We start from the raw sequence: 26,480 nt of genomic DNA, 5'->3' as shown, positions 1-26,480 counted from the left end.
TTTTTATCCTTTCTTTTTTGCGAGCCACTTTTATATTTCGGTTTACTAAACATTTTATCTTCAGACTAGCCAGTTATGCTACCGTGAACAGAAAATTTGACGTTGACGTTTATTGACATTGGTCATCCACGCAAGGTGTGTGAGACAAGGATCAAGGTCATTGGACAGACAAATCAATTGCTTAGTTACTTTGAAGAGGGCCCGCCCCACCGTTCTGTTAACACATCCATGGCATGGATGTGATCCATAGGGCCCACCTAAAATAAAAAGGTGGAAAAATCCATTCCTATATTATTTTTTTTGCCTTCTACATGGGCCCTTGATAGCTCTGGGCCCTGGGGCAGCTGCCCCGGTTGCCCCGTCGATATTTTCGCTACTGTCCCTCTCCCCTTGTTAGTGTGCTATATGTGTTCTAAATGTTCTAAAATGTATAATAGTGTCTCCCTTGTTAGTGTTCTACTGTATCTTAATACCGTCTGTTTTATTTTATTTATTTATTTTTTGGCGTATGAGATTATGGAATTCTTGGGGGGAATCCTCAACCATTCCTCCAATTGTTCTAGTTCCTTCAGATTCTTGGCTTGATGTGTTTTGGACTGCTTTTTTGAGTTCAAACCACAAATGTTCAATTGTTCAACTTCGTCAACCATTTCTTGCAGGAGGATGCAGACTTATTTCTGGGATCATTGTCCTTTTGGACGGTCCATCTGTGGCCAAGGTGTAGCTTCCTGGCAGAGGGAAGAACGGTTAGAACACACAAACACACCATCTGACTGCATAATCTGGCTATCCTGGATTATTACGGCAGACCTTAATGTGGTGCACCGCTCCGTGGTGAACCTGCTTTTTCACCTCAGTAATGGAAAGACCACAGGAGCCACTATTGAGTGCTTGTAGATCTATACTCTGTGTAAATAATTTATCACAGCCTGAAAAGGAGAAAAGGGAAAGGAAGCTTACGACTGAAAGAGCAATGATGGAGGGAATCTGGGAGAGAGATTCAACTGTATTATTGATACCGTGATGTCAACATCGCAGACTTTTAGAAACAGCACAGATGAAACACGGCACTGTGCTCTACAGTTTTTCCCCCATAATGAAATTGGGGGGGGGGGGGGGGCATTGAAACAGTCTGTCTGTCTGTCCGTTTATTCGTCCGTCACACAAGAGGTTCCACAGCCCACCACCAGGGGTGACAGCCACTTAATTTTTCCCATTTCCAATACCAATTTAGTCCATAAGCCAGGACCCCAAATTTGGGCCACCCTTGCCATCATAGTGATTTTTGGCAAGGTATACACAGAAGATAGTATACATAGAAAATATGTAAGTGTTAGCTTTTTGTGTGTTATCACTCGATTTATAACCCCACACCAAAACACACTTTTCAAAACTATACATAGTTTATGTATACAACTATACATGGATCAGAATAAGGCATTCTGGTTCGGACTGATAGTTCTTTCTCTCTTATTATTGAAAATTGGTGGGAATATACTGTATCTCACACTATATGATTTTATGAAAAGTTGTTACAATTACCATCTCTACAAATGTTATCTATTACTGGCAGTAATAGACTGTGCGACTACACAATAACTACACAGTATATTAAATGTACTTCTGTTTTCATGAAAAATGTAACACAAAAGTTTCCTCTGTACATAACCTAAAGAATGAATACAATGTTTGCATACAGAGATTTGAAGGAAATGTATTATGGAATTCTGTCAACTAAATATAGCCTAGTGTAAGTATGAGGCATAGCATAACTTTTGTATCGCCATCTAGGCTACATCCACACACGAATACATTTTCCTTTTAAAACTGCATTGAGAGGGAAGTCTGGAGGGCCAAGTCAATCAATTTCCACAAGAACATAGATCAAAGTCAACTTTATTTATATAGCACTGTTCATACAAACAAATGTAGCACAGTGCTTTACAGAATGATTTAACAGTTACAATAGTTGATAAGAATAAGAGAATAAAACAGCAGATCATATATGGTAAAATAGAATAGAAAGTAAGAGAATAGAAAATAAGTAAAAAATTAAAAGTGAGTATAAAAAAATGGAAAGCGAGATTAAAAAGGTGAGCTGTCAAGCTGTCGTCTTATCAGTATTAGACTATAGTGACACAATTTATAGACATGCTTCTGTGACAACCCTGAAACCCCTAGACTCTGTCTACCACTCCACCCTAAGATTTATTACGGGGGATAGTTATGACACCCACCACTGTGTTCTTTATGATAAGGTAGGCTGGTCTCCTCTCTCTTTAAGGCGTAACTATCATCGGTATTTGTTTATTTTCAAAGCCATTATTGGTAAACTTCCACCATACATCTCGTCTCTGTTGGACTGGAGCCTTGGTACCTGCCAGACTCGATCAAACAATTGGCTTGTTTTTAGGGTTCCTCGAGTGCATTCTGAACTTGGTAGAGCTGCTTTTTTCCATGATGCTCCTAATATCTGGAATACTTTACAACAGACTCTAAAGCTTGAGGTACTTCCTTCAGTCACAGAGTTTAAATCCATGGCTCTGGACATTTGTACTTCAACCTGTAACTGCTTTTATTTTTTATTTTTTTTGTATATTGTATTTTTTCTGTTATTTGTGTATTTGTGTGAACTTGTCCACACTGTAAATTAGGGAAACCTCAGTGCTTTACGGGTATAAATAATGGTTTGAAATGAAATGAAAAGCCTTCTTGGCCAGATCACCCTTTAAAAAGAGACCTTGGCCTCAATGGGTTTTTACATTTCTGGTTAAATAAAGGTTTGATTGATTGATCTTCGCCAACCGATTAAATCCAAAGACAATCACAAGCAAAACTATTTACAGTTAATTCCACTCTGCTGTTCATTTGCATGCACTGTGCAGGAAAAGGATGGCAGCCACATTAAGATACAGTATGTTGGCTACCTAGCCAACTAGCTATCTAACACAGCCAGCTCAGCTGTGTACATTGTCTAGCCTATTTTAACATCTCACACACAGGAACTGTACATCACGTGTCTGTCACAGAGCTCAAGACCTGAGCCCTAACTATGCATAAAAAATCATCTTGAGCCTAATCTGTCCATGGTGTCAGGCCCTGTCGGGCTTGCAGGCCTCTACCTGGAAGGGGTCTGTACCTGTTGAAACAACAATTACATTTGAAACAGAACTATTTTGCCAACTGCACTTCCACTGTTAACTTCCACTCTATTTACATTGTAGATATGACAAATAGTCCTCCAAGGAGCGGAGGTTTACAGCGGTAGTGCAGTCGGCAAAATAGTTCTGTTTCAATGTAACGTCGGCAAAATAGTTCTGTTTCTACATTCGGTTTGCAAATAGTCTACATTTCACAGGACAGCATACTAAGATTAAACCATGAGCTTCCCGTCTCGAAAAAGCTTGATAGGTCAATACTACAGGGATCAGTGAAATTATGCTCTCCATGTGGCAGATTCATGTTAGACATACTGCAAATATGGCTAAATGTTGAAAATAGCACAGTACCCCTTTTAAGATTGTCAAAAATCAAGATAAGTGGTCCGGTAAAGATGGCAGAGTGAGTAGGAGGCTAATAAACTACCTCTCTCAAGTTGGTCTAAATAAATCCACAAAAACATACAACTCGATAGACAACAAACAAAGGAGTCGGAAAACCAACAAAAAGCAAGACAAAGTTGAAGAACTAATGGGAATGGGTGAAATCTCCGAACATGACAGCAGCGACCAAGGTGATAACGTGGACCACGCTGAGGCACTGCAAGCTGGGCTGGCTGCTATCAGCAAAGAAATAAAATAACTAAGTAACAGGCCTATAACATAATGAGCGAAATTAGTAGGCTATTTTGTAGGATTAGGTTTTCATTTTTAAAAACACAATAGGATGTCATCGTCCATTGCGATTTTTGGATTGTGGGTTAATAGGGTTAGGGTTAGGGTGACCAATTTGGTTGAGGGGTATAAGATGATAAGAGTAGTAGTAGTTTCTGAGTTATACACACACCGACAATACAAATGATAACATTAAACATCTTAATTTCTCAAAAACCTCTTTTTTAGATATTCAAAGCCCATGGTTTGAAGGATCCTGGGTTACTGGTGGGAATCTGGAAAAAGAGTAATACTAGTTTTCCATACTTTATAAAAACAATGCTACATGCTTTATTTCATCCTTGCTGGCATGGCATGCACAAATTGTCTGGTACAAATAGTCACCATTCATTGTATAGAGCCTGGGAACATGTCATATGCAGAAGTGAGTTAAGGCACTGTGGGATCATGGGATACTGGACTACGGTAGCGACGAGTAGTAGTCGGTGGACGTTGCGGTGGTGTTTATTTTTTATGTAATATTAAAACATGATAGAATGGCTAACGGTTGCTGTATTATAAACTGGCATAACCCTTCTCATGATCGGTTGCTGTATTATAAACTGCCATAATTGTTCATATGATTGGTTTCTGTATTATAAACTGCCGTAACCGTTCTCATGATCGGAGTGGGAAACGGATTGCTAATGGAGTACGTTCTTAGGGTTAGGGTTAGTGTCATGTTCAACCTGTGTTTTATGTCATGTTCAACCTGTGTAATAGTGAACACAATGTATTTTCAAATGTTACAGCTAATACACCAGATGCTGCTGTTGTCGATGAGGACAGTAGATACAGTGAGTCACCATTTTGGAAGTAGGCTGTATGTTTGACCATAGTCTGGAAGAGGCTTTCCTTACCAAGGTGTTAAAATATCAACCGCTCAAAGATGTGATCACGCAGCTTGGGTATAAATGTAAACTGCTGGTGTTTATATTTGGTAGCCTAGGAAATGTCCACAGACTAGTCATGAGGGGCCTAGAGATGGCAGGAATGCCCAAGCCAAAAGCGAAAGCACTGGAAAAATTCTGTTCATTGTCTGTAATAATTTGAAGTCATCAGATATGGAGGAGACGTTGCTTCCTGTATCCTTAGACTGTGATGTAATGTATGGCAGTCAGTGAGTGTCCAATGCTTCCACATCTATTATTGTTTGTGTTCAAGATTTTGTTGATAATGTGAACACAAATAAAGTCATTCAAATGTGTGTGGTGAGACGATATCCTACCTTTGCGCAATTAAAGGCTTTCTGGTTGTCAACTCAGAAAATCTGCAGGTCCTGCACCCATCTGTTTATAAACTGAGAATGGGCCTCTAGAGATTCATCATTTTTGAGCTGCTTCTATGTGGAAGCGCTCACACCACAAACCAGGTAGGAAAACTAGTCTGGAAATGTTACTGGTGGCAGCTCGTTGAGATCACTCCTTGTCCTTTTATAGTCATGCTGGTCTTCACTCAGCTGGCTATTAGGTAGGGAAGGTATAGGGAAGTCTTTTTGTTTGGTCAGGTAGGTAAGCTAGGTAGGTTTAGGGCTGGATGTTTTCTTTTTATTTGACACCGCTCTTAGTTCCCTCTGTTCCCTGTGGTCTATTTTGGCTTTGTTAAATAAATACACATTTTTGTTATCCCTTATACTGGTCTCCTCCTCCACTTTGTGCCCACTCCACCTCCACTGGTACATCACGCCCTCCAGGGGGTGTAACATGGCGTCTCACGTTTGTTGTGTTCCCAAAGTATTTCATTTTAGCTCGACACACCTTGCATACTGTGTGGCTCTTGTCCAGGTCTTTTTTCCCTTCAACTTCATAAAAGCCAAAGTGCTTCCATACTGTACACTTTTACAGCGGGTGCCAGTCGGATTTCTTTCTCACTCTCAGCCATCTTCACCAAAACTCAAACATAATGATAACGATGCACATGTTTGTTTTACGTTCGTTACGTAACGTATGATTCAACAACTTTCCTTTACATTTCACCATCAAGATGCAAGGAATTTACGCTTACAGCGTGGGCCTTTTATTTTTAATTTCTGATTACAAGTTTTCCGCATCGAGAGATGCATCGTTCAAGAGAGAATCACGATGCATCTAAGAATTGATTTTTCCCCCACCCCTAGTGTATATATTTTACTGGCAGTAGCTCATTGAGATCACTCCACCACTGTTTATGGTCATACAAATCAAGCGCATTAATTTAAAGCAGCCTCCTTTGCTTGCTTATTCAGCTTCTCTCGGTAAGGAAACTTGGCACTAGTGTAGTGGCACTGGTGGTTGCTGTGTGCAAACTGTAAACAAAAGACGTAGAGTAAACAATGGCGACCACGGCCCACAGTGCAATGTGCAATCGGTAGGTTCCCAAACTCTATACCACCATGAACAGTGAGTACACATGGATATTAGTAATGTGGGCATTAAGATGGTCTCACTATCTGAAATAATTTAAATTACTTATCTATGCTTTATTGCTCTTGTCTGGAACAATAGAGCCAATTGGTTGATACATAAAATGAAAACCCCACCCAACAGATACTCTGGGCAGACCAAATCAAATGCTTAAGTAATTTAAATGCTGAGCGAAAAAGAGTATGCCGACCCAGGTCTGGTCCGGTGGCATCTACCTACCCTCTGGGTGAACGGGGTGGCGCATGCCAGACAGGTCTTCTCTGGGGTAGCAGGACTGTCCAGGGTGAAGGGGCCTGTCAGGCCAGCATCTGCCCGCGCAAACGCCACAGCCTCTTTGATGGCAAAGAACACGGCGCTACCCAGGAATAGGCTGGGTTCTCCAATACCCTGCAGAGAACACAGCAGAACCTCATAGACCAGTACACAGCAAACATTCAACGATTGCTCTAATGGAGAGAGGGGAAGAGATGGACAGAGAGAGAAGAAGAGACAGAGAAGCCAGACACTTAGGCCCTCACCTTTGAGGAGTAGATGGCATGGTCGTTGTCAGACCCAGCCAGCAGATAGGTGTTGAACCGGAGAGGAATGTCACAGATGGCAGGGATCTTGTACTGTGAAGGGCCACGGGGGTACAGCATCCCAGAGGGGGAGAACTTCAGCTCCTCCAGGGTGTAAAGACCGAGGCCCTGGATGAAGGCTCCCTCAATCTGAAACACACAAACACACATCTCATTGATATCATGTTTATATATTATTTACATGTCTATGTTTTTAGTGAGATACTCTTGCGGTATAGGCCTCACCTGACCAATGTCCACGGATGGATTAATGCTGCGGCCAATGTCCATCACAATGTCTGTCCTCACTGTCTGAATGTGATAAACAACAACAGCAGCGAGTAATTCAAGCTCATCAATAAACACTTTATTAATACAAGACTAAAAGAAATGTCTGTAGAAATGATAGTACTGCTAATGACAGAGGTTAAGTTAGTGTGCTGTGCTCTGAATGCTAGTCATGGCTGTAGGTTGTGGGAGTGAGAGCAGTACCTACCCTGTAATCCCCGGTCAGACAGTCCACCTCTACCTCACAGCAACACGCACCATATGTGTAATACAGATATGGCTCGCCCTCTCCCTTCTCCCAGTCCATATACCCATTATGGCCCCTACAAAATACACACCGGACTTTGGTAGCTAAAGTTCAGTTAAATACAGTGCAGTACAGTATGCAGATCAGGCAAGACTTCCACTCTGTTTTGCCGTATATATCTCTTAAATGTGGAATACCTGTGGTATCCAGTGGCTGAAAGACTGATCTTCTGGAAGAAGGCCGATTTAACCTGAAGCCGGAAGCGGAAGACAAAAACTTTTACAACATGAATGATCAACTACATATGACTGGTATCTCTAAATAAGACTTGAATATGATCTTATGGCCTCATGTGGCCATCACAACACACCCAGCTCTGCCAAGTGCCCTCTGGGTTCTGTTTAATGATGGACTCCAGGCGCTGGTATAGGGTCTGGCAAGCGTCCTGAGAAATACACACACACACACACACACACACACACACACACACACACACACACACACAGGGAAGCCACAGGTAAACATGGACATCTCTAAGCTGTAGCCTGGCCTGCTGTGGTTCAGAGGGTTAGGGTTAGGTTCAGATGGCGCCACACTAGTGTCCACCAGTTACAGCGCTGGTGTTTCTCATTATTCATGTGCATTTTTGTCCGTTTTTGTCTTTGTCTATTTGTCTGTCTGTCCATCTATACCTTCACCGCCATCCCATTGGCATCTGTGCCATAGGAGGCAGCAGAGGGACAGGTGTTGGGCACAGAGCTGGTGTTGGTCTCTGTGATGTGGATGAGCGAGGTGGGGATGTGGAGCTCTCTACTCGCCACCTGGTGGGGAAAAAAATCACATGTGGCAGGGTCAGAGGTTAACATTCAGCTGCACGGCTGAACCATCATTAGGATCATCATCATCATCATCATCATATTATTATTATTATTATTATTATTATTATATCCTATATTTGTCCTGTCTTTGCACTGTCCTGTCTTGTTCCTGCAGCCTGTCAAATGTTGTCTAAATGTTATGCACCTCGCCGGAAAGAAAATTCTTGGCACATTGTAAAACTGCATGGCAATAAACGGGTTCAGAATCATGATTCTGATTATTATATAGAAACATATAGGATCTCACTCCAACAGACCAGAGACTGCAGTACGGTACCTGCTGCATTTTAGTGTGGATCCCCTGGCCCATCTCAGTTCCCCCGTGACTGACCAGAACCGAGCCGTCCTTGTAGATATGCACCAGGGCTGCACCCTTTTGCACACACACACACACACACACACACACACACACACACACACACACGCATACGCGCACACAGTCACTATGTTCTGCTCATGAATACAAATGATTATGGATTAATAGGACCATGTCGAGCAAATCTGACCTGGTTGAGGAAGCTCTCCGCGAATGCAATCCCGTATTTAAGGGGGATGATGGCGATGCCCCTCTTCTTCCAGCGGTTCTGCTGATTGAACTCAGCGATGGTCTGGCGCCGGGTGTGGTAGATGGATTTCTCCTTCACTTCATCCCAGCATCGCCACAGGTTCTCAGGGTCAAACTTAAACTTGTAGTGAGTCATGGACATCCCCTTGTACATGTTCATCTCGCGGACCTGCTCAGGCAAGAGAGAGAAAACATTTAAGCTGAGAAAAAGACTGATCATTGACATGGTTACCCATGGCCATCAGGCCCTTCCCCTGACCTCTTCGGCTGGACGGCCTAGCTTTGTGGCTACGTCATTGATCATGCTCTCAGTGACCAGCATGCACTGGGGTACCCCGAAGCCCCTGAACGCCGTGTTGGAGGGCAGGTTGGTTTTGCACGCCACGGCCTGACCTCGCAGGTTGGGAATTTCATAGGCATTGTCCATGTGGAGGACAATCTTCTCTGCCACCTGTTGGAGAAAGGACAATGGAGGAAGTTGGAGACCAGGCCTGATTGCAAGGACCGACGCGCTCTCTGAAGACTTCAAGGTGGTAAAAAAAAGGTCTCCAAAAATCACTCACCAGAACCGACTCATCCACAGTGCTGCCACCGTTGGCATAGTAACGTAGTTCTGCTGCCACAATCCTTCCGCTGTTCATGAAGCCCACCTGGAACACTTTCACAATCAGTCCAACCCTAACACTACCCCAACTCACCTGGAACACTTTCACAATCAGTCCAACCCTAACGCTACCCCAACTAACCTGGAACACTTTCACAATCAGTCCAACCCTAACGCTACCCCAACAAACCTGGAACACTTTCACAATCAGTCCAACCCTAACCCTACCCCAACTAACCTGGAACACTTTCACAATCAGTCCAACCCTAACGCTACCCCAACTAACCTGGATCACTTTCACAATCAGTCCAACCCTAACCCTACCCCAACTAACCTGGAACACTTTCACAATCAGTCCAACCCTAACGCTACCCCAACTAACCTGGAACACTTTCACAATCAGCCCAACCCTAACGCTACCCCAACTAACCTGGATCACTTTCACAATCAGTCCAACCCTAACCCTACCCCAACTAACCTGGAACACTTTCACAATCAGTCCAACCCTAACCTTAACCTTACCCCAACTAACCTGGAACACTTTCACAATCAGTCCAACCTCAACCCTACCCCAACTAACCTGGAAAACTTTCACAATCAGTCCAACTCTAACCCTAACGCTACCCGAAATAACCTGGAACACCTTCACAATCAGTCCAACCCTAACCTTAACCCTATCCCAACTAATCTGGAACACTTTCACAATCAGTCCAACCCTAACCCTACCCCAACTAACCAGGAACACTTTCACAATCAGTCCAACTAAAATGTCTATCTTCACATAATGTCCAACTTCACATAATGTCTAACTTCATATGAAGGTACAGTTTACATGATAGGTATAATCCAGACCTGTAAATACTATTTGAGATCCTTCCAATGACTTACTAGCGTCTGCCTGGACTGTCAGGTGGGTGGGGTTTGCATTTGTGGAACAGACCTTTGGTTCCATTGTGCCAGACAAAAGCACAGAAAAGTAACTGGAATGGTTTATATTATTTTGACCCAGGTCTGATAGAAGCTAATGTCTACTGCAACAGTGAGGACAGCACCTTGTATTGGCCCAATACTGGGTGGCGAGCCCCCGTGATAAGCATGTCTTCTCCTCTCTCCAGGACACAGCGCACCGATCGTCCAAGCCTGGGAAGGGATGCGCCCATATATGAATACACGCAGACAAGAGATGGTGTGTTTCTGAAGTAGGTTAAAGGTTAAGTCTATAAGCCTGCATGGACCTACTTCCATGCAGCAACAGAGGAGATGCAAGCCAGCACTGTTGTTTTGGTAAGTTTCCCCCCAAAAGCCCCACCAATCCTCTTCACATGACAGGACACCCTGTTCGCTGGTATGCCCAGAGTCTCTGCAATGGCTTCCTACAGCAAAACACATACAGGTAGCAAACATATTGTCTTAATACAGGAGGAATGTGGTTAGCTTACATTCAAACAGTGACAGTGTATTTCTTAAGATTTATTGCCAGTCCAAAGAATCCAGATTGAGGGGAGTTGAGGTTACTTGGGTGTACGATGGGTGTTGACACGAGACATAAACATTAAGCTCCCTCTCCTCTCCCGTCGGTACCACCAGCATGCTCTGGGTTTCCATGTAGAAATGTTCTTGCCCCCCAACCCGGATCTCTCCTGGGATGTTATTCAAAACCAAACATAAGACCATATCTGTCAGTTTACTCTCGTCATCACCTCAAATATGAGCTTTGCATTTGACTACACAGACAAAAAGAGATTATAAAGCATGCCACACCTTCATGAACCTGATCCACCGATTTGAAGGCCTCATCCACATTTCCCCTCTCAATAACCCTCTGAGGTCTGAAAAAGGACTGTTTCTCAATGGCCTCCTACCAATAAGAGAGAGACAGAGAAAGAGAGGGATAAAGAGAGAGAGTGCGAGGGATATACAGAGCGAGAAAGAGGAGAAAGAGAGAAAAAGGAGAGACGGACAGAGAGTTGAAAGTGAACAAGAAAAACAGAGCAGTCGGGTGATATATTTCATGGGAAGTTTAATCATTTGATGAAGATCGCTATGATCGAAACGTTATAATAAACTATTGGGAACAGTCCATAATTTAAATGCTCCAGTGTGTGGACTCATCTCTTTTTCTCAAGCTGTCATTTTTACACTGACCTCAGCAGTGAAAATGGGGTCTGGTAGATCCTCATAGCTGATCTTCACAGCTGCCGCCCCGCGCTTAGCATGCGCCCTGGTATCAGCTACCACCGCACACACGATCTGCCCCACACACGACACCTACAGGAGCACCAGACATAAGACACTTGCACACTGTACCCGCCACCAGCACCCATTACATGACGTCTTTTGCAGTGTACAGACGGTAGTGTACTCTACTCTACAGACTTTAGTGTACTCTACTCTACAGACACTGTAGTGGAAATAAATCTGATATAGCTATCAAAAGTAAAAAGGATTTGCCAAGATTCGCTCATAAAGGTTCAGTCTGATTTATTAGGAAAACATACAATTGCAAATGGACTTCAGGACAAAACACAGGAAAGTGTTTCACCTAAGCAGAAGTGAAGCAGTTTGGTCTTGTGCGGTCTTATATTCAAGCAAAACACGGATATTATGTTTCTAGAGATCTGATTGGCTAACCCATCTTTACAGGTCATAATTAATGGAGGACATCATCAACAATGGCAAGAGTTCAGACACGTGATATTAGAAAGCGCGGTAAATCTTGAATAGGTTTCTGTACAGACAATGAAGACAATGGGAAGTCACTCTAGTGCAGACAGAAAGTCTGTGGTGTGTCGACCTCCTGGAGATGTCATCCTGTTATAAATGAGGTTAGCACAGGCAGGGGTTTTGCATGTGAAAAGATGAGGGATGTGGAGTAAAACTGTAAAACAAAGGACAAGGCTGAGGATAACACTTTCTATGACAACACTAGTGTACTCTACAGACTGGTGTACTCTACAGACAATGTTGGTACACTACAGTCTGTACAGTACCCTTAAGTCGCAGACATGGAAAAAAAGATATGATGCACCATAGTTAACTGCAGTATACAGGGTTTTTACTACATGATCCTGAAGTCAAAGTCAATTGTATATATATATATATATATATATATATATATAGCATATGTTCAATACAAACAAATGTAGCATAAAGTGCTTTACAGAATAAGAAATTATCAATAAAAAAAAAAGTTTATTAGTAAATCCTAAGTACCTCCTTCTCAGCCAGCAGTTCCTCTTCGTAGCCAGAGAATGGGCGCACCTTCTTACCCGGGACGTCCTTCCATGTTATGACGTCCACCACTCCAGGGAGTTTGACGGCCTCACTGACATCCAAGTCTCTGAAAGGAGGTCCCTCAAAATTGTCATCTATAAAAGCACTTGTTTGGGGCGCCCCAGTAGCTCATGGGTAAAGGCGCGTATCACATGAAGGCTAGTCCTCGCAGCGTCCCGGGCTCTGTGCTGCATGTCCTCCCCTCTCTCTCTCCCACCTTTCTTGCCAGTCTACATTGTCCTATATAATATGCCAGTCTACATTGTCCTATATAATAAAGCAGAAATGCCCAATATCTTTACAAAAATTAAATAAAACTACTTGTTTAAATGGGAGGACTTGCAAATTAAATGCTAATCAACATTATATTATACAATATATGTGTTATAATGTATATATTATACATTATAACAACATTATATATATAGCTCATTCTGTTCGGCCCCACCACTGCCGTTTACCAGACAACAGGCCGCCTGGGCGCCCTAGCCACCCTGGTCTGGCCTAAGGTCAGGAACCTGGGTGTTATCTCCTGGGTCGTGCTTCTACCAACTCCGCCTCATCGCCAGCATTAAACCATTCCTCTCCATCCGGGACCTACAGCGGGTTATCATCACACTCATCTTCTCCAGACTGGACTATTGCAACTCCCTATACATTGGACTCTCAGATGAACTCACCAACTGTCTCCAGCTGATCATGAACTCTGCAGCCAGACTGTTGACAGGCACTAGGATGAGGGATCACATCTCTCCTCTCCTGGCCTCCCTCCACTGGCTCCCAGTGTGGAAGCGAGCACAGTTCAAAACCCTCATGTTACCTATAAAGCACTAAATGGAGCACTTTCCCCCGATTACATCTCAGAACTCCTGGAGTATACATCAACACAAACATTAAGAACCCTTAGATCAGGTGACCAGAGACTGCTACACGTCCCCTGGTCTAACCTGGTCTCAGAGACTGCTACACATCCCCTGGTCTAACCTGGTCTCAGAGACTGCTACACATCCCCCGGTCTAACCTGGTCTCAGAGACTGCTACACGTCCCCTGGTCTAACCTGGTCTCAGAGACTGCTACACATCCCCTGGTCTAACCTGGTCTCAGAGACTGCTACATGTCCCCTGGTCTAACCTGGTCTCAGAGACTGCCATTCGTCCCCTGGTCTAACCTGGTCTCAGAGACTGCCATTCGTCCCCTGGTCTAACCTGGTCTCAGAGACTGCTACATGTCCACCGGTCTAACCTGGTCTCAGAGACTGCTACACGTCCCCTGGTCTAACCTGGTCTCAGAGACTGCTACATGTCCCCTGGTCTAACCTGGTCTCAGAGACTGCTACATGTCCCCTGGTCTAACCTGGTCTCAGAGACTGCTACATGTCCCCTGGTCTAACCTGGTCTCAGAGACTGCTACACATCCCCTGGTCTAACCTGGTCTCAGAGACTGCTACATGTCTCCTGGTCTAACCTGGTCTCAGAGACTGCTACATGTCCCCCTGGTCTAACCTGGTCTCAGAGACTGCTACATGTCCACCGGTCTAACCTGGTCTCAGAGACTGCCATTCGTCCCCTGGTCTAACCTGGTCTCAGAGACTGCTACACGTCCCCTGGTCTAACCTGGTCTCAGAGACTGCTACACGTCCCCTGGTCTAACCTGGTCTCAGAGACTGCTACACGTCCCCCGGTCTAACCTGGTCTCAGAGACTGCTACATGTCCCCCGGTCTAACCTGGTCTCAGAGACTGCTACACGTCCCCTGGTCTAACCTGGTCTCAGGAGGTGACCGAGCCTTTGCAGTAGCAGCACCACCGGCTGTGGAACCACTGGACATTAGAACTGCCCCTGATCTGACTACATTCAAGAGAGAGATCAAGACATATTTCTACCGCAAACTGAATTACTGAGATGTGCTCCATATCTAATTTTGTATTTTCCTTATTATTTGACTATTCTTGTTGCTCATTACCCTTAGTGGAGTTCTATATGTCTGTTTCCTTCCGTACTAGTAGTACTTCTTGAAGAGATGAGTTTTGAGCCTGCGGCGAAAGATGGGCAGCGACTCTGTCCTGACATCAGTGGGCAGTTCGTTCCACCACTGCGGGGCCAGGACAGAGAAGAGCTGTGACCATGTTGATCGACCACAGGGGCCTCGGAGTGACGGGGCAATCAGTCGCCCAAGGTAGCAGAGCGTAGCGGTTGGGAGGGGATGTAGGGTTTGATCATGGCCTGGAGGTAGCAGGAGCTGTTCCTTTCATTGCCCTGTAGGCTAGTACCATAGTTTTAAACTGGATTGTGAGCTGCTACAGGGAGCCAGTGTAGTAAATGGAGAAGGGATGTTGTGTGGGAGAACTTGGGGTGGTTGAACACCAGGTGAGCAGAAGCTTTCTGGACAAGTTCCAGGGGTTTAATGGCTGATGCTGGGACCCCAGCAAGGAGGGAGTTCCCATTGAATACTGAATTAGAACCCTCGGGTCGTGTTTTTTTTAATTTTTAACCCACAATGAGATTCTGAAGCGACAGGATAGATTAGCGATCACCAGGGAGATCCCAATATTCTCCTTGAACTCTCTTATATACTGTAAGAAAACAATAAAGACACCTTGTGCACAGAACACAGTATATCTGGAATGATCATAACCAGCATTGATAGGTATTTTATGATGGAACTATGCAATTACTCAACCCATGGTCTTACATGATCTTAGCGTGTGGTCTGGTGCTGGTGACCAGCGCAAGGAAGAGCTCTCCATCCATCTTGGGCATGTCATCACAGTACACCGCTTCCCCAGTGGCCTGGCTGATGGCGGAGCGATGCATGATGGGACGTCCCACTGAGTCATGACTGTGCCGGCTGTCCACCGCCATCTGAAACACACACACACACACATTATTCACACAGTCAACGTTCAGTTTGGGCCGAGACCAAGTTAGGTAAACATTTGACATCATGTTTGGTGATAATGACTTTCTGACCTGGAACTCCTGCAGGCTGGGGTGCAGTTGTTTGGGGAGGGGCTGGATACCACTGCTCATCTCTGTGGGAAGGTCCTCCGTGATCACACCCTGTAGAGGGGCCGTGGCCAAAACTAATTCTCATCCAAGTAAAGCATCAAAGCACTATATTTCATGTACTGTGTGGCTAGCTAGTGCCATCATATCCAAATGTATCATTATGGATGTACAGTATCCCCCGTGTTCCCTACCATCTCATTGAGTTCCTGATGCATCTGCAGGTAGAACTTGAAGAGGAGGCTGAGAGCCAGGGACATGCGGAACTCCACTTTACCCCCGGGGGCAGAGGGAGGGAGGGTGATCTCCTCCAGGAGGATGTTATACGCCTCCCCCAGAGTCTCCTCAACCCATGGCCTGGGGACAGGAGGGGAGAGACAAGGGAGGAGGAGTGAGGAGACAGGAGAGAGGCGAGAGGAGGGATGAGGAAGGGATGTGCACGGATAGTTTACATGATGACTACACGGCACAGCTTCTATTAGTCAGTTAAACGACTTAAATAACTAGATTTAAAAAAATATATATTTAAAGTATTTGAATAAAACTATTTAAAACTATTTAAATAATTAAAGTCACCTCACTTACAGTAGCCTACTCACCGCAGTCACACTAATAAAAAGTACCAGAGTAGGCTACTGTGAGTTGTTTATGAGTATACTGTAGACACACCCACCTGTCTGCCTATTTATTTGTGTGTCTGTGTGTGAGTGAAAGAAAGAGGAGAGAGAGCATTCCTGGTCTATGACAGCTACCTCATCTACAACAGCGTTATTATTATTATTATTATTATTATTATTATTATTATTGAGCTGCATTTAATTGTATGAAAGGTGCTCTACAAATAAAGTTTTATTTTATTATTATTATTACTACTACTACTACTACTTCTACTACTACTATTATTAATAATCCTAATAATAATCATATAATTAATAACAATGATATAATTAATAGTATATTGTATATTATTATTATGATTATTAATAATAATCATAATAATAACCGTGCAGCTGTCGGGTCGTAAAAGCAGGAGTTTGGGTGTAGGCTACCTGGATTTGAAAGACGATGGGAAAGTTTAATGTAGGTTGTGTCCAATGAAACTAGCATATAACCATTCGACTGGATCAATGAGAAATCACATTTTCAAACACCTTGACGTGAGAGTCCGACCCTCTAACCCTACGCGCCTGTGATCATGAGTCTGCTGTGCTGTCCTACCGTTTATTTCAACTAACCTGTAACATTCAAAGAAATCACGTGTATTATTGTAATTATTAAATTAGTTAACTAGTGTCGTTTTTGCCTCATCAATGCATTTCTTTTCACATGCAGTAGCAATCAATAGCTATTCCCTATAGCCTACACCAGGCCAAACAATACCACAGCTATTCCCTATAGCCTACACCAGGCCTAACAATACCACAGCTATTCCCTATAGCCTACACCAGGCCTAACAATACCACAGCTGTTCCCTATAGCCTACACCAGGCCTAACAATACCACAGCTGTTCCCTATAGCCTACACCAGGCCTAACAATACCACAGCTATTCCCTATAGCCTACACCAGGCCAAACAATACCACAGCTGTTCCCTATAGCCTACACCAGGCCTAACAATACCACAGCTGTTCCCTATAGCCTACACCAGGCCTAACAATACCACAGCTGTTCCCTATAGCCTACACCAGGCCTAACAATACCACAGCTGTTCCCTATAGCCTACACCAGGCCTAACAATACCACAGCTGTTCCCTATAGCCTACACCAGGCCTAACAATACCACAGCTGTTCCCTATAGCCTACACCAGGCCTAACAATACGACTCTCACAAATGTTCCTTTAGGCCATTTTTGTATGGTATTATTTCTTTCAATTTATCAGTGTTTTTACATGATTCAATGTGTTTTTTGTGGACCAATCTTTGAATAAATTTGGCTTCAAGACATACCATCTGACATCCATATTATAGTAATTTTACATAATTATGCTATTCAGTGATCAGGGGTGCACATTGGCACTAAAGTGTGCTCACATTAACATTTGTGTAAATGTAATAATTTGGTTTGTGAAAGACTCATCAGAAATCTGTGCATCAATAAGAATATGCATATGACTCAACTTCAAGAGCCAGCATATTCACGTGCTCGATTTCAAATGCGCTAGCCTAATTGTTGACTTTAATTCTGGAAGTGGCAGACAATTAAATTAGCTAACTAGTTGAGACTTTCTAACAAAGGTGCTTTTAGTGAGCAATAGACCTTTCCTATTCAGGCGGCAAGTTCTGCCCCCCTCTAGTTACTGTTGCTGAGGAGGGAGGAATTTGCTCCTCTCTACGAGCAAATTCAAGGCTCTCACAGTAGCTTGTTGAAAAATGTGTCTCTCTCTGTACCTTCCGATGAGCGCTGTGCAGGTCCTGTGGGCGCTCATGGTGCACGGGCCCAGGCCTCCGTAGTATATGCTGAGCTCTTGTACCAGGCTGGAACCCTGGGAGAACAGGACCCTCATCCCTGTGGTCACGGTGGCCAGAGCGTTCTCCTTCCTCGGGGCCTGGCGGAAGGCTCGCACAAACTCCCCCTGCAGGCACAGGAAGCATATTACATCTATGTGGCTCTGACATCATACTAAATCATGTGTAACAATCTGATTATATCTCATGATAACTTTTTACCTTTCTGGATATGGGAATGAAAACAGACAGGACGATTGCATTGGGTTTTAGGGCTGTTTTTCCAAACCCCAAAAAGAAATCTTTATTCAGCAGGATCTCCTCTCTTCCCTCTGGTAAACCAACAAGGAAAGAAAAGTCTTAAAAATGAACACTGGGATAGATAATGGATCTTCTCTTCAGACAACTATTGATGACTTACCCTTCAAAAGCACCTGAAGTTTGCAGTTTCCGGCAGCTAAGACAGGGTTCAAATCTGAATTGGGATATGCGCTCACAATGTTACCCCCTAGGGACTAAACCACAAACACACACTAAGTAACAGAAAAACACATTTGACCATGTCTGTCCATGGTGCTGTGTGGGGATTGGAGCACTAAATCTGTGCACGTGTTAGTGAATGACGGGCCCAGATGCACTCACAGCCACGTTGCGGATCTGCAGGCCCCCAAGGTCGGCCAGCTGCTGGAGCAGGGCCCTGAACACCTCTGTTTGCCACAGGGGCAGTTCTCCCACCAGCCTGCTCAACAGGGCCCTCACAGCTGAGAGAGTGTTGCCTGCCCCGACCCACACCCCTGCAGAACATGCACACACACACACATGCATGCGCACACACACTACAATTACAAAGTCAATGTCAACTTACAATACATGGATCCCCTGCATTTGTCCCTCTCCGATGAAAGATTGTATTGCATTCTAGTTGAAATTGTTTGGGACTAAATGGCTACAGGGTTAACCTAGCCCTAACCTAACCCTACACACAGACAGTGGTTGAAGTATAAATAGACAAACTAAAACTAGAACTGAGTTAGTGCTGTAGTTGTACTTATAATAGCACTGTTACAGTTAGGTTACTGTTTATTTAGAATAGCATAGAACAAACCTAATGAGGCAGAGAGCTCTTACCCTGTGGAGTCTGGGTGACCTCAAACAGCTCCTTGACTCTGGTTGGGGAGAGTATTATGGGGTGCAGGACACCTTTGAACTTGATGTCTGGACCTGGGAAACCACGTATGGAGGTTACAAACTAAGAAGGCAGTTGCTCTTAGCAGTGATTTACAATTGATGAAAACTGTGGGAACGGTGGATGGGAGGAGGAGATGGATGGCCAGATCAGGTGGGGGGAAGAGTGTGGACACCTATGTTGGTGTTGCCCATGACTAGGGGAGCCTGAGGGTGGCTGGCCTTCAGCTGGACCAGCTCCTCCAAGGACACGGGGGACACCCAGGTGATCCTCTCCCCAAGAAATGTCTGAGTCCTCTGGGTAGCAGAGTCTGCCATCATCTGGGTGAAGCGGAAAAGACCATTGACTGTCATGAATATAAAGAGTAGCTCTCAAAAGCGCCACCTCTGCAAACCTCTTTGATTCTCTTGTGTTATCGTTTTTATTCTGGGTTAGACAGCGTTAATCCTAACCCTAACTGATTTATACTCAATAATTTCCCATCTGATATTTGGCTACGCAGTTAGCTACTGTATGCTACACCTACTATCAACTCTGGTGGAAAGATCAGCTCTTGGGTGGGGTCCAGGGGAAGGAGGTCTTCCTTGTCAAACAGCTGGGGAAGATCCTGGAGATGCAATGCAGTCAGGGAATGCATGATAAGAAGTGCCTCAAAGAAGGTGTGGTTAAATGGGATGGAATGCTTTACAAGTTAAGGACTGCAGGGTGATAGTGTGAACTCTACATTCTAAATGTAATTTCTGATTTGAGAAGATATTCCTGGTAAAATCTGGTGTAGGGCTACTGTAAACAATGTTCATAGTTCAATAGGTGAATAAAGATGTGTTCCGTAGGTGAGTTAACTCACATGTTCTGAGCTCTCAGGAAGCCCATTGCTGTTGGCTTGACAACAGTTTGATTCCTGTGGGATAGGTATTTACTGTGCATTGCACACAAATGCAAAATATAGAACCTATTTATATACAGTAATATAATATATAGAACAATCTATTTATATAGTATAACAAACTATTTATATATATATAGAACAACCTATTTTGACATTAACAACATGTGATTCAGTCTCATGGCAAGTATCTGGCTCTTTGCTGATTCTCCTAAATTAATGACAATCTCAACTGGTTTATACCTGACAGAATGTTTTGCAGCCTTCGACAATGGGCCGATAACCGGTGCATCGACAAAGATTTCCTGAAAAACAATATCACATAAATCAGAGAAAATATAAACCCAAACTGGACTTGCGTGTGTGCGTGTGTGTGTGTGCGTGCGCGTGTGTGTGGTACCTCCCAGAGCCTCCGTGATGTCCTCCATGGTTGGCTGGGCCTTGTTCCTCAGTAGAGCATACATGGACATCACCATGCCTGGGGAACAGAATCCACACTGAGAGCCGTGGGCCTTGGCTATGCGCTCCTGCAAATACACAGCTAATCAATACCTTCGTATTACAGTACATGTGCACCGACAGTATACATGCATGAACAACACTAATCGCTGGGTTTGGCTCTTTGTATACTGTGAAGAATACCTTAAAGTAAGACCTGTTCTAATTTAAGAAGTCTCTCTCCTTATTTAAAATTCTGATTTAAAATGTCTCCTCATGTCTACCGCCCCATCTCATCCTCCCCATGTCTCTCTTCAACCAGCTTTTTAGATCTACGCGCGAGCATCTATATGGTCATCCATCAATATAACCCTAACAACATGTCCGCCAAAAACACTAAGTTGCCAGAACACAATTTTAAGTTTAAGTTTACAATTTCACCAACAACGTACAGTATCTTTGTGTCCAAACTGTTTGCTACAGGTTTTCACTCCCTCACACACTGTCAGTGAATGCGTCTTTTACTACCTCCGCCTCAGCGACAGCGTTGCAGGGGTAATGCTTTCGGTTGCATGTGTTTGTACGTCCGTCCGTCCATAAGCAGGACTATACAAAAACTACCAGACCGATTTTCATGAAACTCGTTGGACGGGTGTAGCATGGTCCATCTTAGAACACAATTAATTTTGGAGCAGATCCAAATCATGGGGCAGGTCCATGGACCGCCCAAACATGGCCATTAACTTCCATTCATTTTTTGGACTTTCAATTCATTGTCAAAGGAGGAAATTGAAATGCCCATATCATGACATGGGAAGGTCACAGAGACAGGGGGTTTGGACTGACATAAAGCTATCAACCTAACAAATGCAGCAATACCAAGCATATCCTGCTTGAGACACAAAATGCATTCATGTGTGGAGTTCTGTGCTGTCCAAGCACCATTTTTACCTTTGTTACACTGAATGACATTGTTGAACTTGCACTTTTTCACTTTGACCAACTCTTGTTTTAAATGTGCTCTATAATTATAGTTGGGCTGGATTGGATTGAAGTGCCAAATTAAGGACAAAAGTTAGTCATGTTTTTCTATATTTTTATATATTGTATGTTTTCAATATACTGTATTGTTGCAAGCACACAATTATGCCATGGGTGTTCATTTCTATTTTTAGGATGAATTTCTCCTTTTTAATAACACTATGACATTAGAATTTCACCGGGACAGTTATACTACTGAATGACACTGAGCACCAGATTTTTGCCTGAGGTGTCCTAGAACCATATAGAGATCTGCAGCATGCAGTAGCGTAGTTAGCGTATCTTACGTAGCGTAGTTAGCGTATCTTACGTAGTGTATCAGCGAAAGAACTCTCATGGGTCTGGTGTTGAGACTAGGTAGCTCAGAGAGCAGAGCTGAGGAGCACCCGTTCAGCTGACCCCAGCGGTTTCAAACCCAGCTGCTCATAGCCTGCAGCGCTGATGGTTTTTAGGTCCAATAATATTACCCACCCACTTTTACCATCAGTTTTTCTAGAGACATGCAGAAAGACAAAAATACCCAGTCACCCTGGGTGGTACCAATTTGTGAAAATATCAGTATTGGCCCCTGGACAGCAGAGCGTGTTTGTACCTGCACCGGGTGAATCCTGGTCTTGGTGCTACCGAGGGCCTCCACGGTGGTCACGGCTGCACCATGCAGCTGGCAGACGGGCAGCAGGCAGGCGTTGGCAGAATAGTGGCTAGCAGGTGAAGGGAAATTGACCCAGGGATCAGTTATATCAGAATTACATCATTACAAATCGGCCTTCAATGCTTTGGTGGACATCCAGGCTAGGAGGAGGGAGGGAGGGAGGGAGGGAGGGAGGGAGGGAGGGATGAGTGGGTGGGTGGGTGGGTGGACGGACGGACGGACGGACGGACGGACGGACGGACGGACGGACGGACGGACGGACGGACGGATGGATGGGTGGGTGGGTGGATGGATGGGTGGGTGGATGGATAGATGGATACTTTGTTGACATTAAGCAAAGAACTAGTGTATTTTTTAAACATGTTTAGGGAAAGGATACACAATGGTTTTGGTGTTGTGCTGGTAGCGGGAGACCATGACGGTGCAGGCTCCGCACCCTCCTCCGCCACAGCCATACTTGGTCCCGGTCAGCCTTACTGGATCAGGTGGTTAAAGGAAACTCTATAGTACACTTCAGTTCCACAATCAGAATTTCAAGACAATTTATCTGTTCTCAGAATTTCCCAGAACCAGCAACACTGTAGCCTACACTAGCGTATAGGGTGCTTTCAATGCCCGCACTCGGAAGGGGCGGTCTTAATGCCCAAACGCTGCGACAAGACTGATTTCAGGGCTTGTGCTAGCGACATTTGAAACTGCAATGGAAAAGTAACTGATTCTCCTACAATAACATATCATAGAGTCTGCCTTCATATTTTCAGCTTGTTATGCACATATTTATTATATAAAAACAACCTCAAGTCATCACTAGGAATTCTGTGAAGCGTCGCCCTGAAAATATTGCTTAGCGATGCCATGTCATTGTATGAGAATTCCATATTACTTTACCAACATTACTGTACATAGGAGTTGGTGGAATGGGAGTTAACACCTCCCCCCTCCAGGATTCCAAATTGCAGCGCTATCATCAAAATTAGCAACCCAGTTTAAAACCGACACGCCGTTACATTTCAAAACTGGAATTGTTTCGTTTAAATGGGGCGGCTGTAGCTCAGTTGGTAGAGTGGGTCGTTCAATGATCGAAGGATCAGTGGTTCGAATCCCAGCTCCGACTGTCTACATGTCGAAGTGTCCTTGAGCAAGACACCTCACCCCAAATTGCTCCCAACGAGCAGGTTAGCACCTTGCATGGCAGCTACCACCATTGTTGTGTGAGTGTGTGTGTGAATGGGTGAATGAGAGGCCATTGTAAAGCGCTTTGAGTGCCGCTAAGGTGGAAAAACGCTATATAAGTGCAGTCCATTTACCATTAGAGAACATTTTGAGCTACAAAGTAAGCTAAATTGTTATCACCAAACGTAGTCTGGTTTTATACATTACTTTTTGTGACGTTGTTGCGTCAGAGTGGGCATTAACGTAGCCCCTTCCACTAGCAAGTTAATAAGGTAACATGGTGTCAAAACAACAACCGGACCCTGAACACTAGAAAGACAAAGGAGATGATTGTTGACTTCAGGAAAGGAGGAAAAAGCCCCCCCCCCCCCACCACCATCACCACCATCATCAATGGAGATGAAGTGGAGAAAGTGAGCCAGTTCAAATTCGTAGGCGTCTAACTTTACCATTCACTCTACTGGATTGCTGTAGAATAATGCGCATCTTCACAACATCACCGTGACAACCTACAGGCCCCCCACCCTCTACTGTGACAGGAAAGCATAGCAGGTACAGTTATCACAAATGAACAGCCTATCTACGTGATTGTTACCATCAGCTATTTTTCTATAATGTGTGTGTCTGTGCGTGCATGCGTGTGTGCATGTGCGTGTGTAGTACATGTGTGTGTGAGTGTGTGACACCAAGCAGTGATATGATTGCTGACTTTCTTTAGGGTGTGTAGTAGTAGTTGTAATAGTAGTAGCCTAGTTTTGTAGTACTGACCTACATTAAAGTCACTTTGGATGAAAGCGTCTGCTAAATGACTGTAATGTAGGCTAATATCACTCACAGCAACATAGGATATGCAGCTAGGTAGTTTGCTATCTATTTATGTCTAGTAGTAGCCTACTTTGGCTAGTAGTAGCCTACTTTGCCCTTGCTGACACCCCCCAACCCCCGTTGCCCCCCACCCCACATCATGGACACAGACATAGTCATCCATGAGCGAATGGAATAAGTAGACGCGGATGATACTGAGCGGATGATACTGATAGACCGCTAGACAATTGCCAGTTTAGGAACCTTTCCATGTCTAGTTGGGTAGGGCCTACCTAGGACTGGAATGAGAAACTGATTAGCATTAAGATACTGTAAGGAAAAGTGAATTTAAATGTACCTGTAGCCTACTTGTTACACGTTGCAAATAAAATGTTCTTCTCTTCTCTAATTCCACATACAGTATAGGCTACTCCAATGTGAAGGATACAGCTATCCCGGAGGTAAGAGAGCAGCATCGTCTCTGGGTCCACATTGTCAGTAACCTGTTTGCATGCATTAATGAGTAAACATGCGATAGCCTATTTTGCTGAAAAATCTACTTTTTTCATATTTTTATGATTCTAATCCACGAGTCGAATCTTTAATGGATGGAATGACAGTAGGGGAAGTCAACAACAACAACTACAGGGACTTCGGGTGTGAAAGTCTTGTCATTAAAAACAATTGTCGTTCAGTGTGAGAATGGAAACGTTCCTACCCTGTTCCCGTTCACGTAGAAGCACAAGCATTCGGGTTGATGTCCCTCGGCCATTCTCCTTTAAAGTAGGCGAGGTATGTGTGTAGCACGTCTTTCAAAAGCCTGCTCTCCGTACCGTGGCAAGACCTAAATGAATCCGAACTGCGTAGTGCAACATGTCCTTGTCAGATTCTCAGCCATTTCAGCGCTAAACAGTGTTGCCAACTTGGCGACTTTGTCGCTATATCTGGCGACTTCCCACCCCCCTTGGCGACTTAATTAGTCAAAAGCGACCAGCGACAAATCTAGCGAGTTTTTCTGGTCATTTTTTCTAGCTACTTTTGGCAGAGCCAACGGCTACTTCCCTTACAGGAGTTGGCAACACTGCAAACAAGTCAATAATTAATCTAGCCTACAATCACCGATGAGCCGAATGAACTTTCATCCAAGATTTGGTCAATTGTGCACCGGAACGCAAATGGTCATTTTCGCGTGTGGACATAGACTACCACTGACACAATCCAAATCTGACCAAGATGCTTACCCTACTTTATAGCTTTCTCTTTAATTCGAATGAATTCAACAACCAACGTTCCTGTTTCAATTTAAACAACCTTCTTCGTGGCCATCCGAGTGTAGAGTTAGAAATGCACCATGAAGTTCCTGACAGCGCCTACACGCTGTAGCCTACCGTAAAACGTTAAGAAGAAGCTCAATCTGATTTGAAATATAGATGGCCTTACCGCAGTCTAGCCCGGGAGTCAGGGTGCTATATTTTGATTAACCTGGTTATGTCAGTTTTTTCTCTGCTTATTATTGTAATTTAGGGTTAGGGTCCCTCTTCAAAATGCCCAGTGCAGTGGCGTAGCCAGAAACAAAGATTCGTCTGGGCCTGAGTATTTATGGATGGGCCATAGAATTCATCCATAAAAATCAATCCATCTATAAATCGCTCAATAACATTATAGGATTACATTATACTGCGCCAACATGTTATATTTTGCAAGCTGTGTTATCAGGGATTTGCTCTCTATTTGATAATGACGATATAGTCGCATTTGCTGTGTAGCTCAGCAGTAGGCTATTCGCCTTAATTACCTCAGCTGCCATATTGGTCAGTCTGACGTAATGAGGGGTGCGGATGCGGAAATGCCCGTTGCCTTCAATGTTAAAAGTTCGCTGTAAAAACACCACTTCAATAACCAAAATAGTCAGGGTTAGGGTTAACCCTCCCGATATATGTCCAGGTCTGACCCAGTAGCTGCCTAGTGCTGTGAATGGTTGATATGTAACTGAGTCCCCCCGCCTCCCTCAGGACGACCCATTCTAGCATCAACCGTAGGACTACAACCTAGTTACCACATGGTGACACTACATCCTAGTTACCACCTGGTGGCACTACAACCTAGTTACTACAGGGTGGCACTACAACCTAGTTACTACAGGGTGGCACTACAACCTAGTTA

The 26,480-nt window shown here is 44.1% G+C and overlaps 1 protein-coding gene across 1 annotated transcript; it reads right to left on the bottom strand.

Moving 5' to 3' along the window:
• Nucleotides 1-1,890: 1,890 nt before the first annotated feature.
• Nucleotides 1,891-25,310, bottom strand: aox6 (aldehyde oxidase 6). Its single transcript, XM_084453312.1, has 35 exons — nucleotides 25,036-25,310; nucleotides 24,766-24,820; nucleotides 22,720-22,816; nucleotides 22,281-22,389; nucleotides 20,610-20,736; nucleotides 20,453-20,514; nucleotides 20,171-20,224; nucleotides 19,850-19,930; nucleotides 19,499-19,643; nucleotides 19,266-19,358; nucleotides 18,780-18,931; nucleotides 18,559-18,652; nucleotides 18,360-18,469; nucleotides 18,081-18,265; nucleotides 15,886-16,048; nucleotides 15,656-15,745; nucleotides 15,378-15,547; nucleotides 12,627-12,753; nucleotides 11,559-11,681; nucleotides 11,175-11,271; nucleotides 10,929-11,053; nucleotides 10,653-10,786; nucleotides 10,466-10,553; nucleotides 9,373-9,459; nucleotides 9,069-9,260; nucleotides 8,751-8,978; nucleotides 8,522-8,617; nucleotides 8,059-8,187; nucleotides 7,737-7,811; nucleotides 7,564-7,616; nucleotides 7,328-7,442; nucleotides 7,078-7,143; nucleotides 6,793-6,981; nucleotides 6,494-6,661; nucleotides 1,891-4,108 (listed from the first exon to the last, which is right to left on the bottom strand). Exons 1-35 carry the CDS (start codon nucleotides 25,087-25,089, stop codon nucleotides 4,058-4,060), a joined length of 3,984 nt encoding a protein of 1,327 aa, XP_084309438.1. The 5' UTR covers nucleotides 25,090-25,310; the 3' UTR covers nucleotides 1,891-4,057.
• Nucleotides 25,311-26,480: the final 1,170 nt, after the last annotated feature.

The sequence above is a fragment of the Borostomias antarcticus genome (assembly GCF_949987555.1).
Source record: "Borostomias antarcticus genome assembly, chromosome: 19".
In the NCBI taxonomy this organism is placed as follows: Eukaryota; Metazoa; Chordata; class Actinopteri; order Stomiiformes; family Stomiidae; genus Borostomias; species Borostomias antarcticus.
Note: the sequence above shows the minus strand (reverse complement) of the source record. Positions and strands in the feature narration are given on the sequence as shown.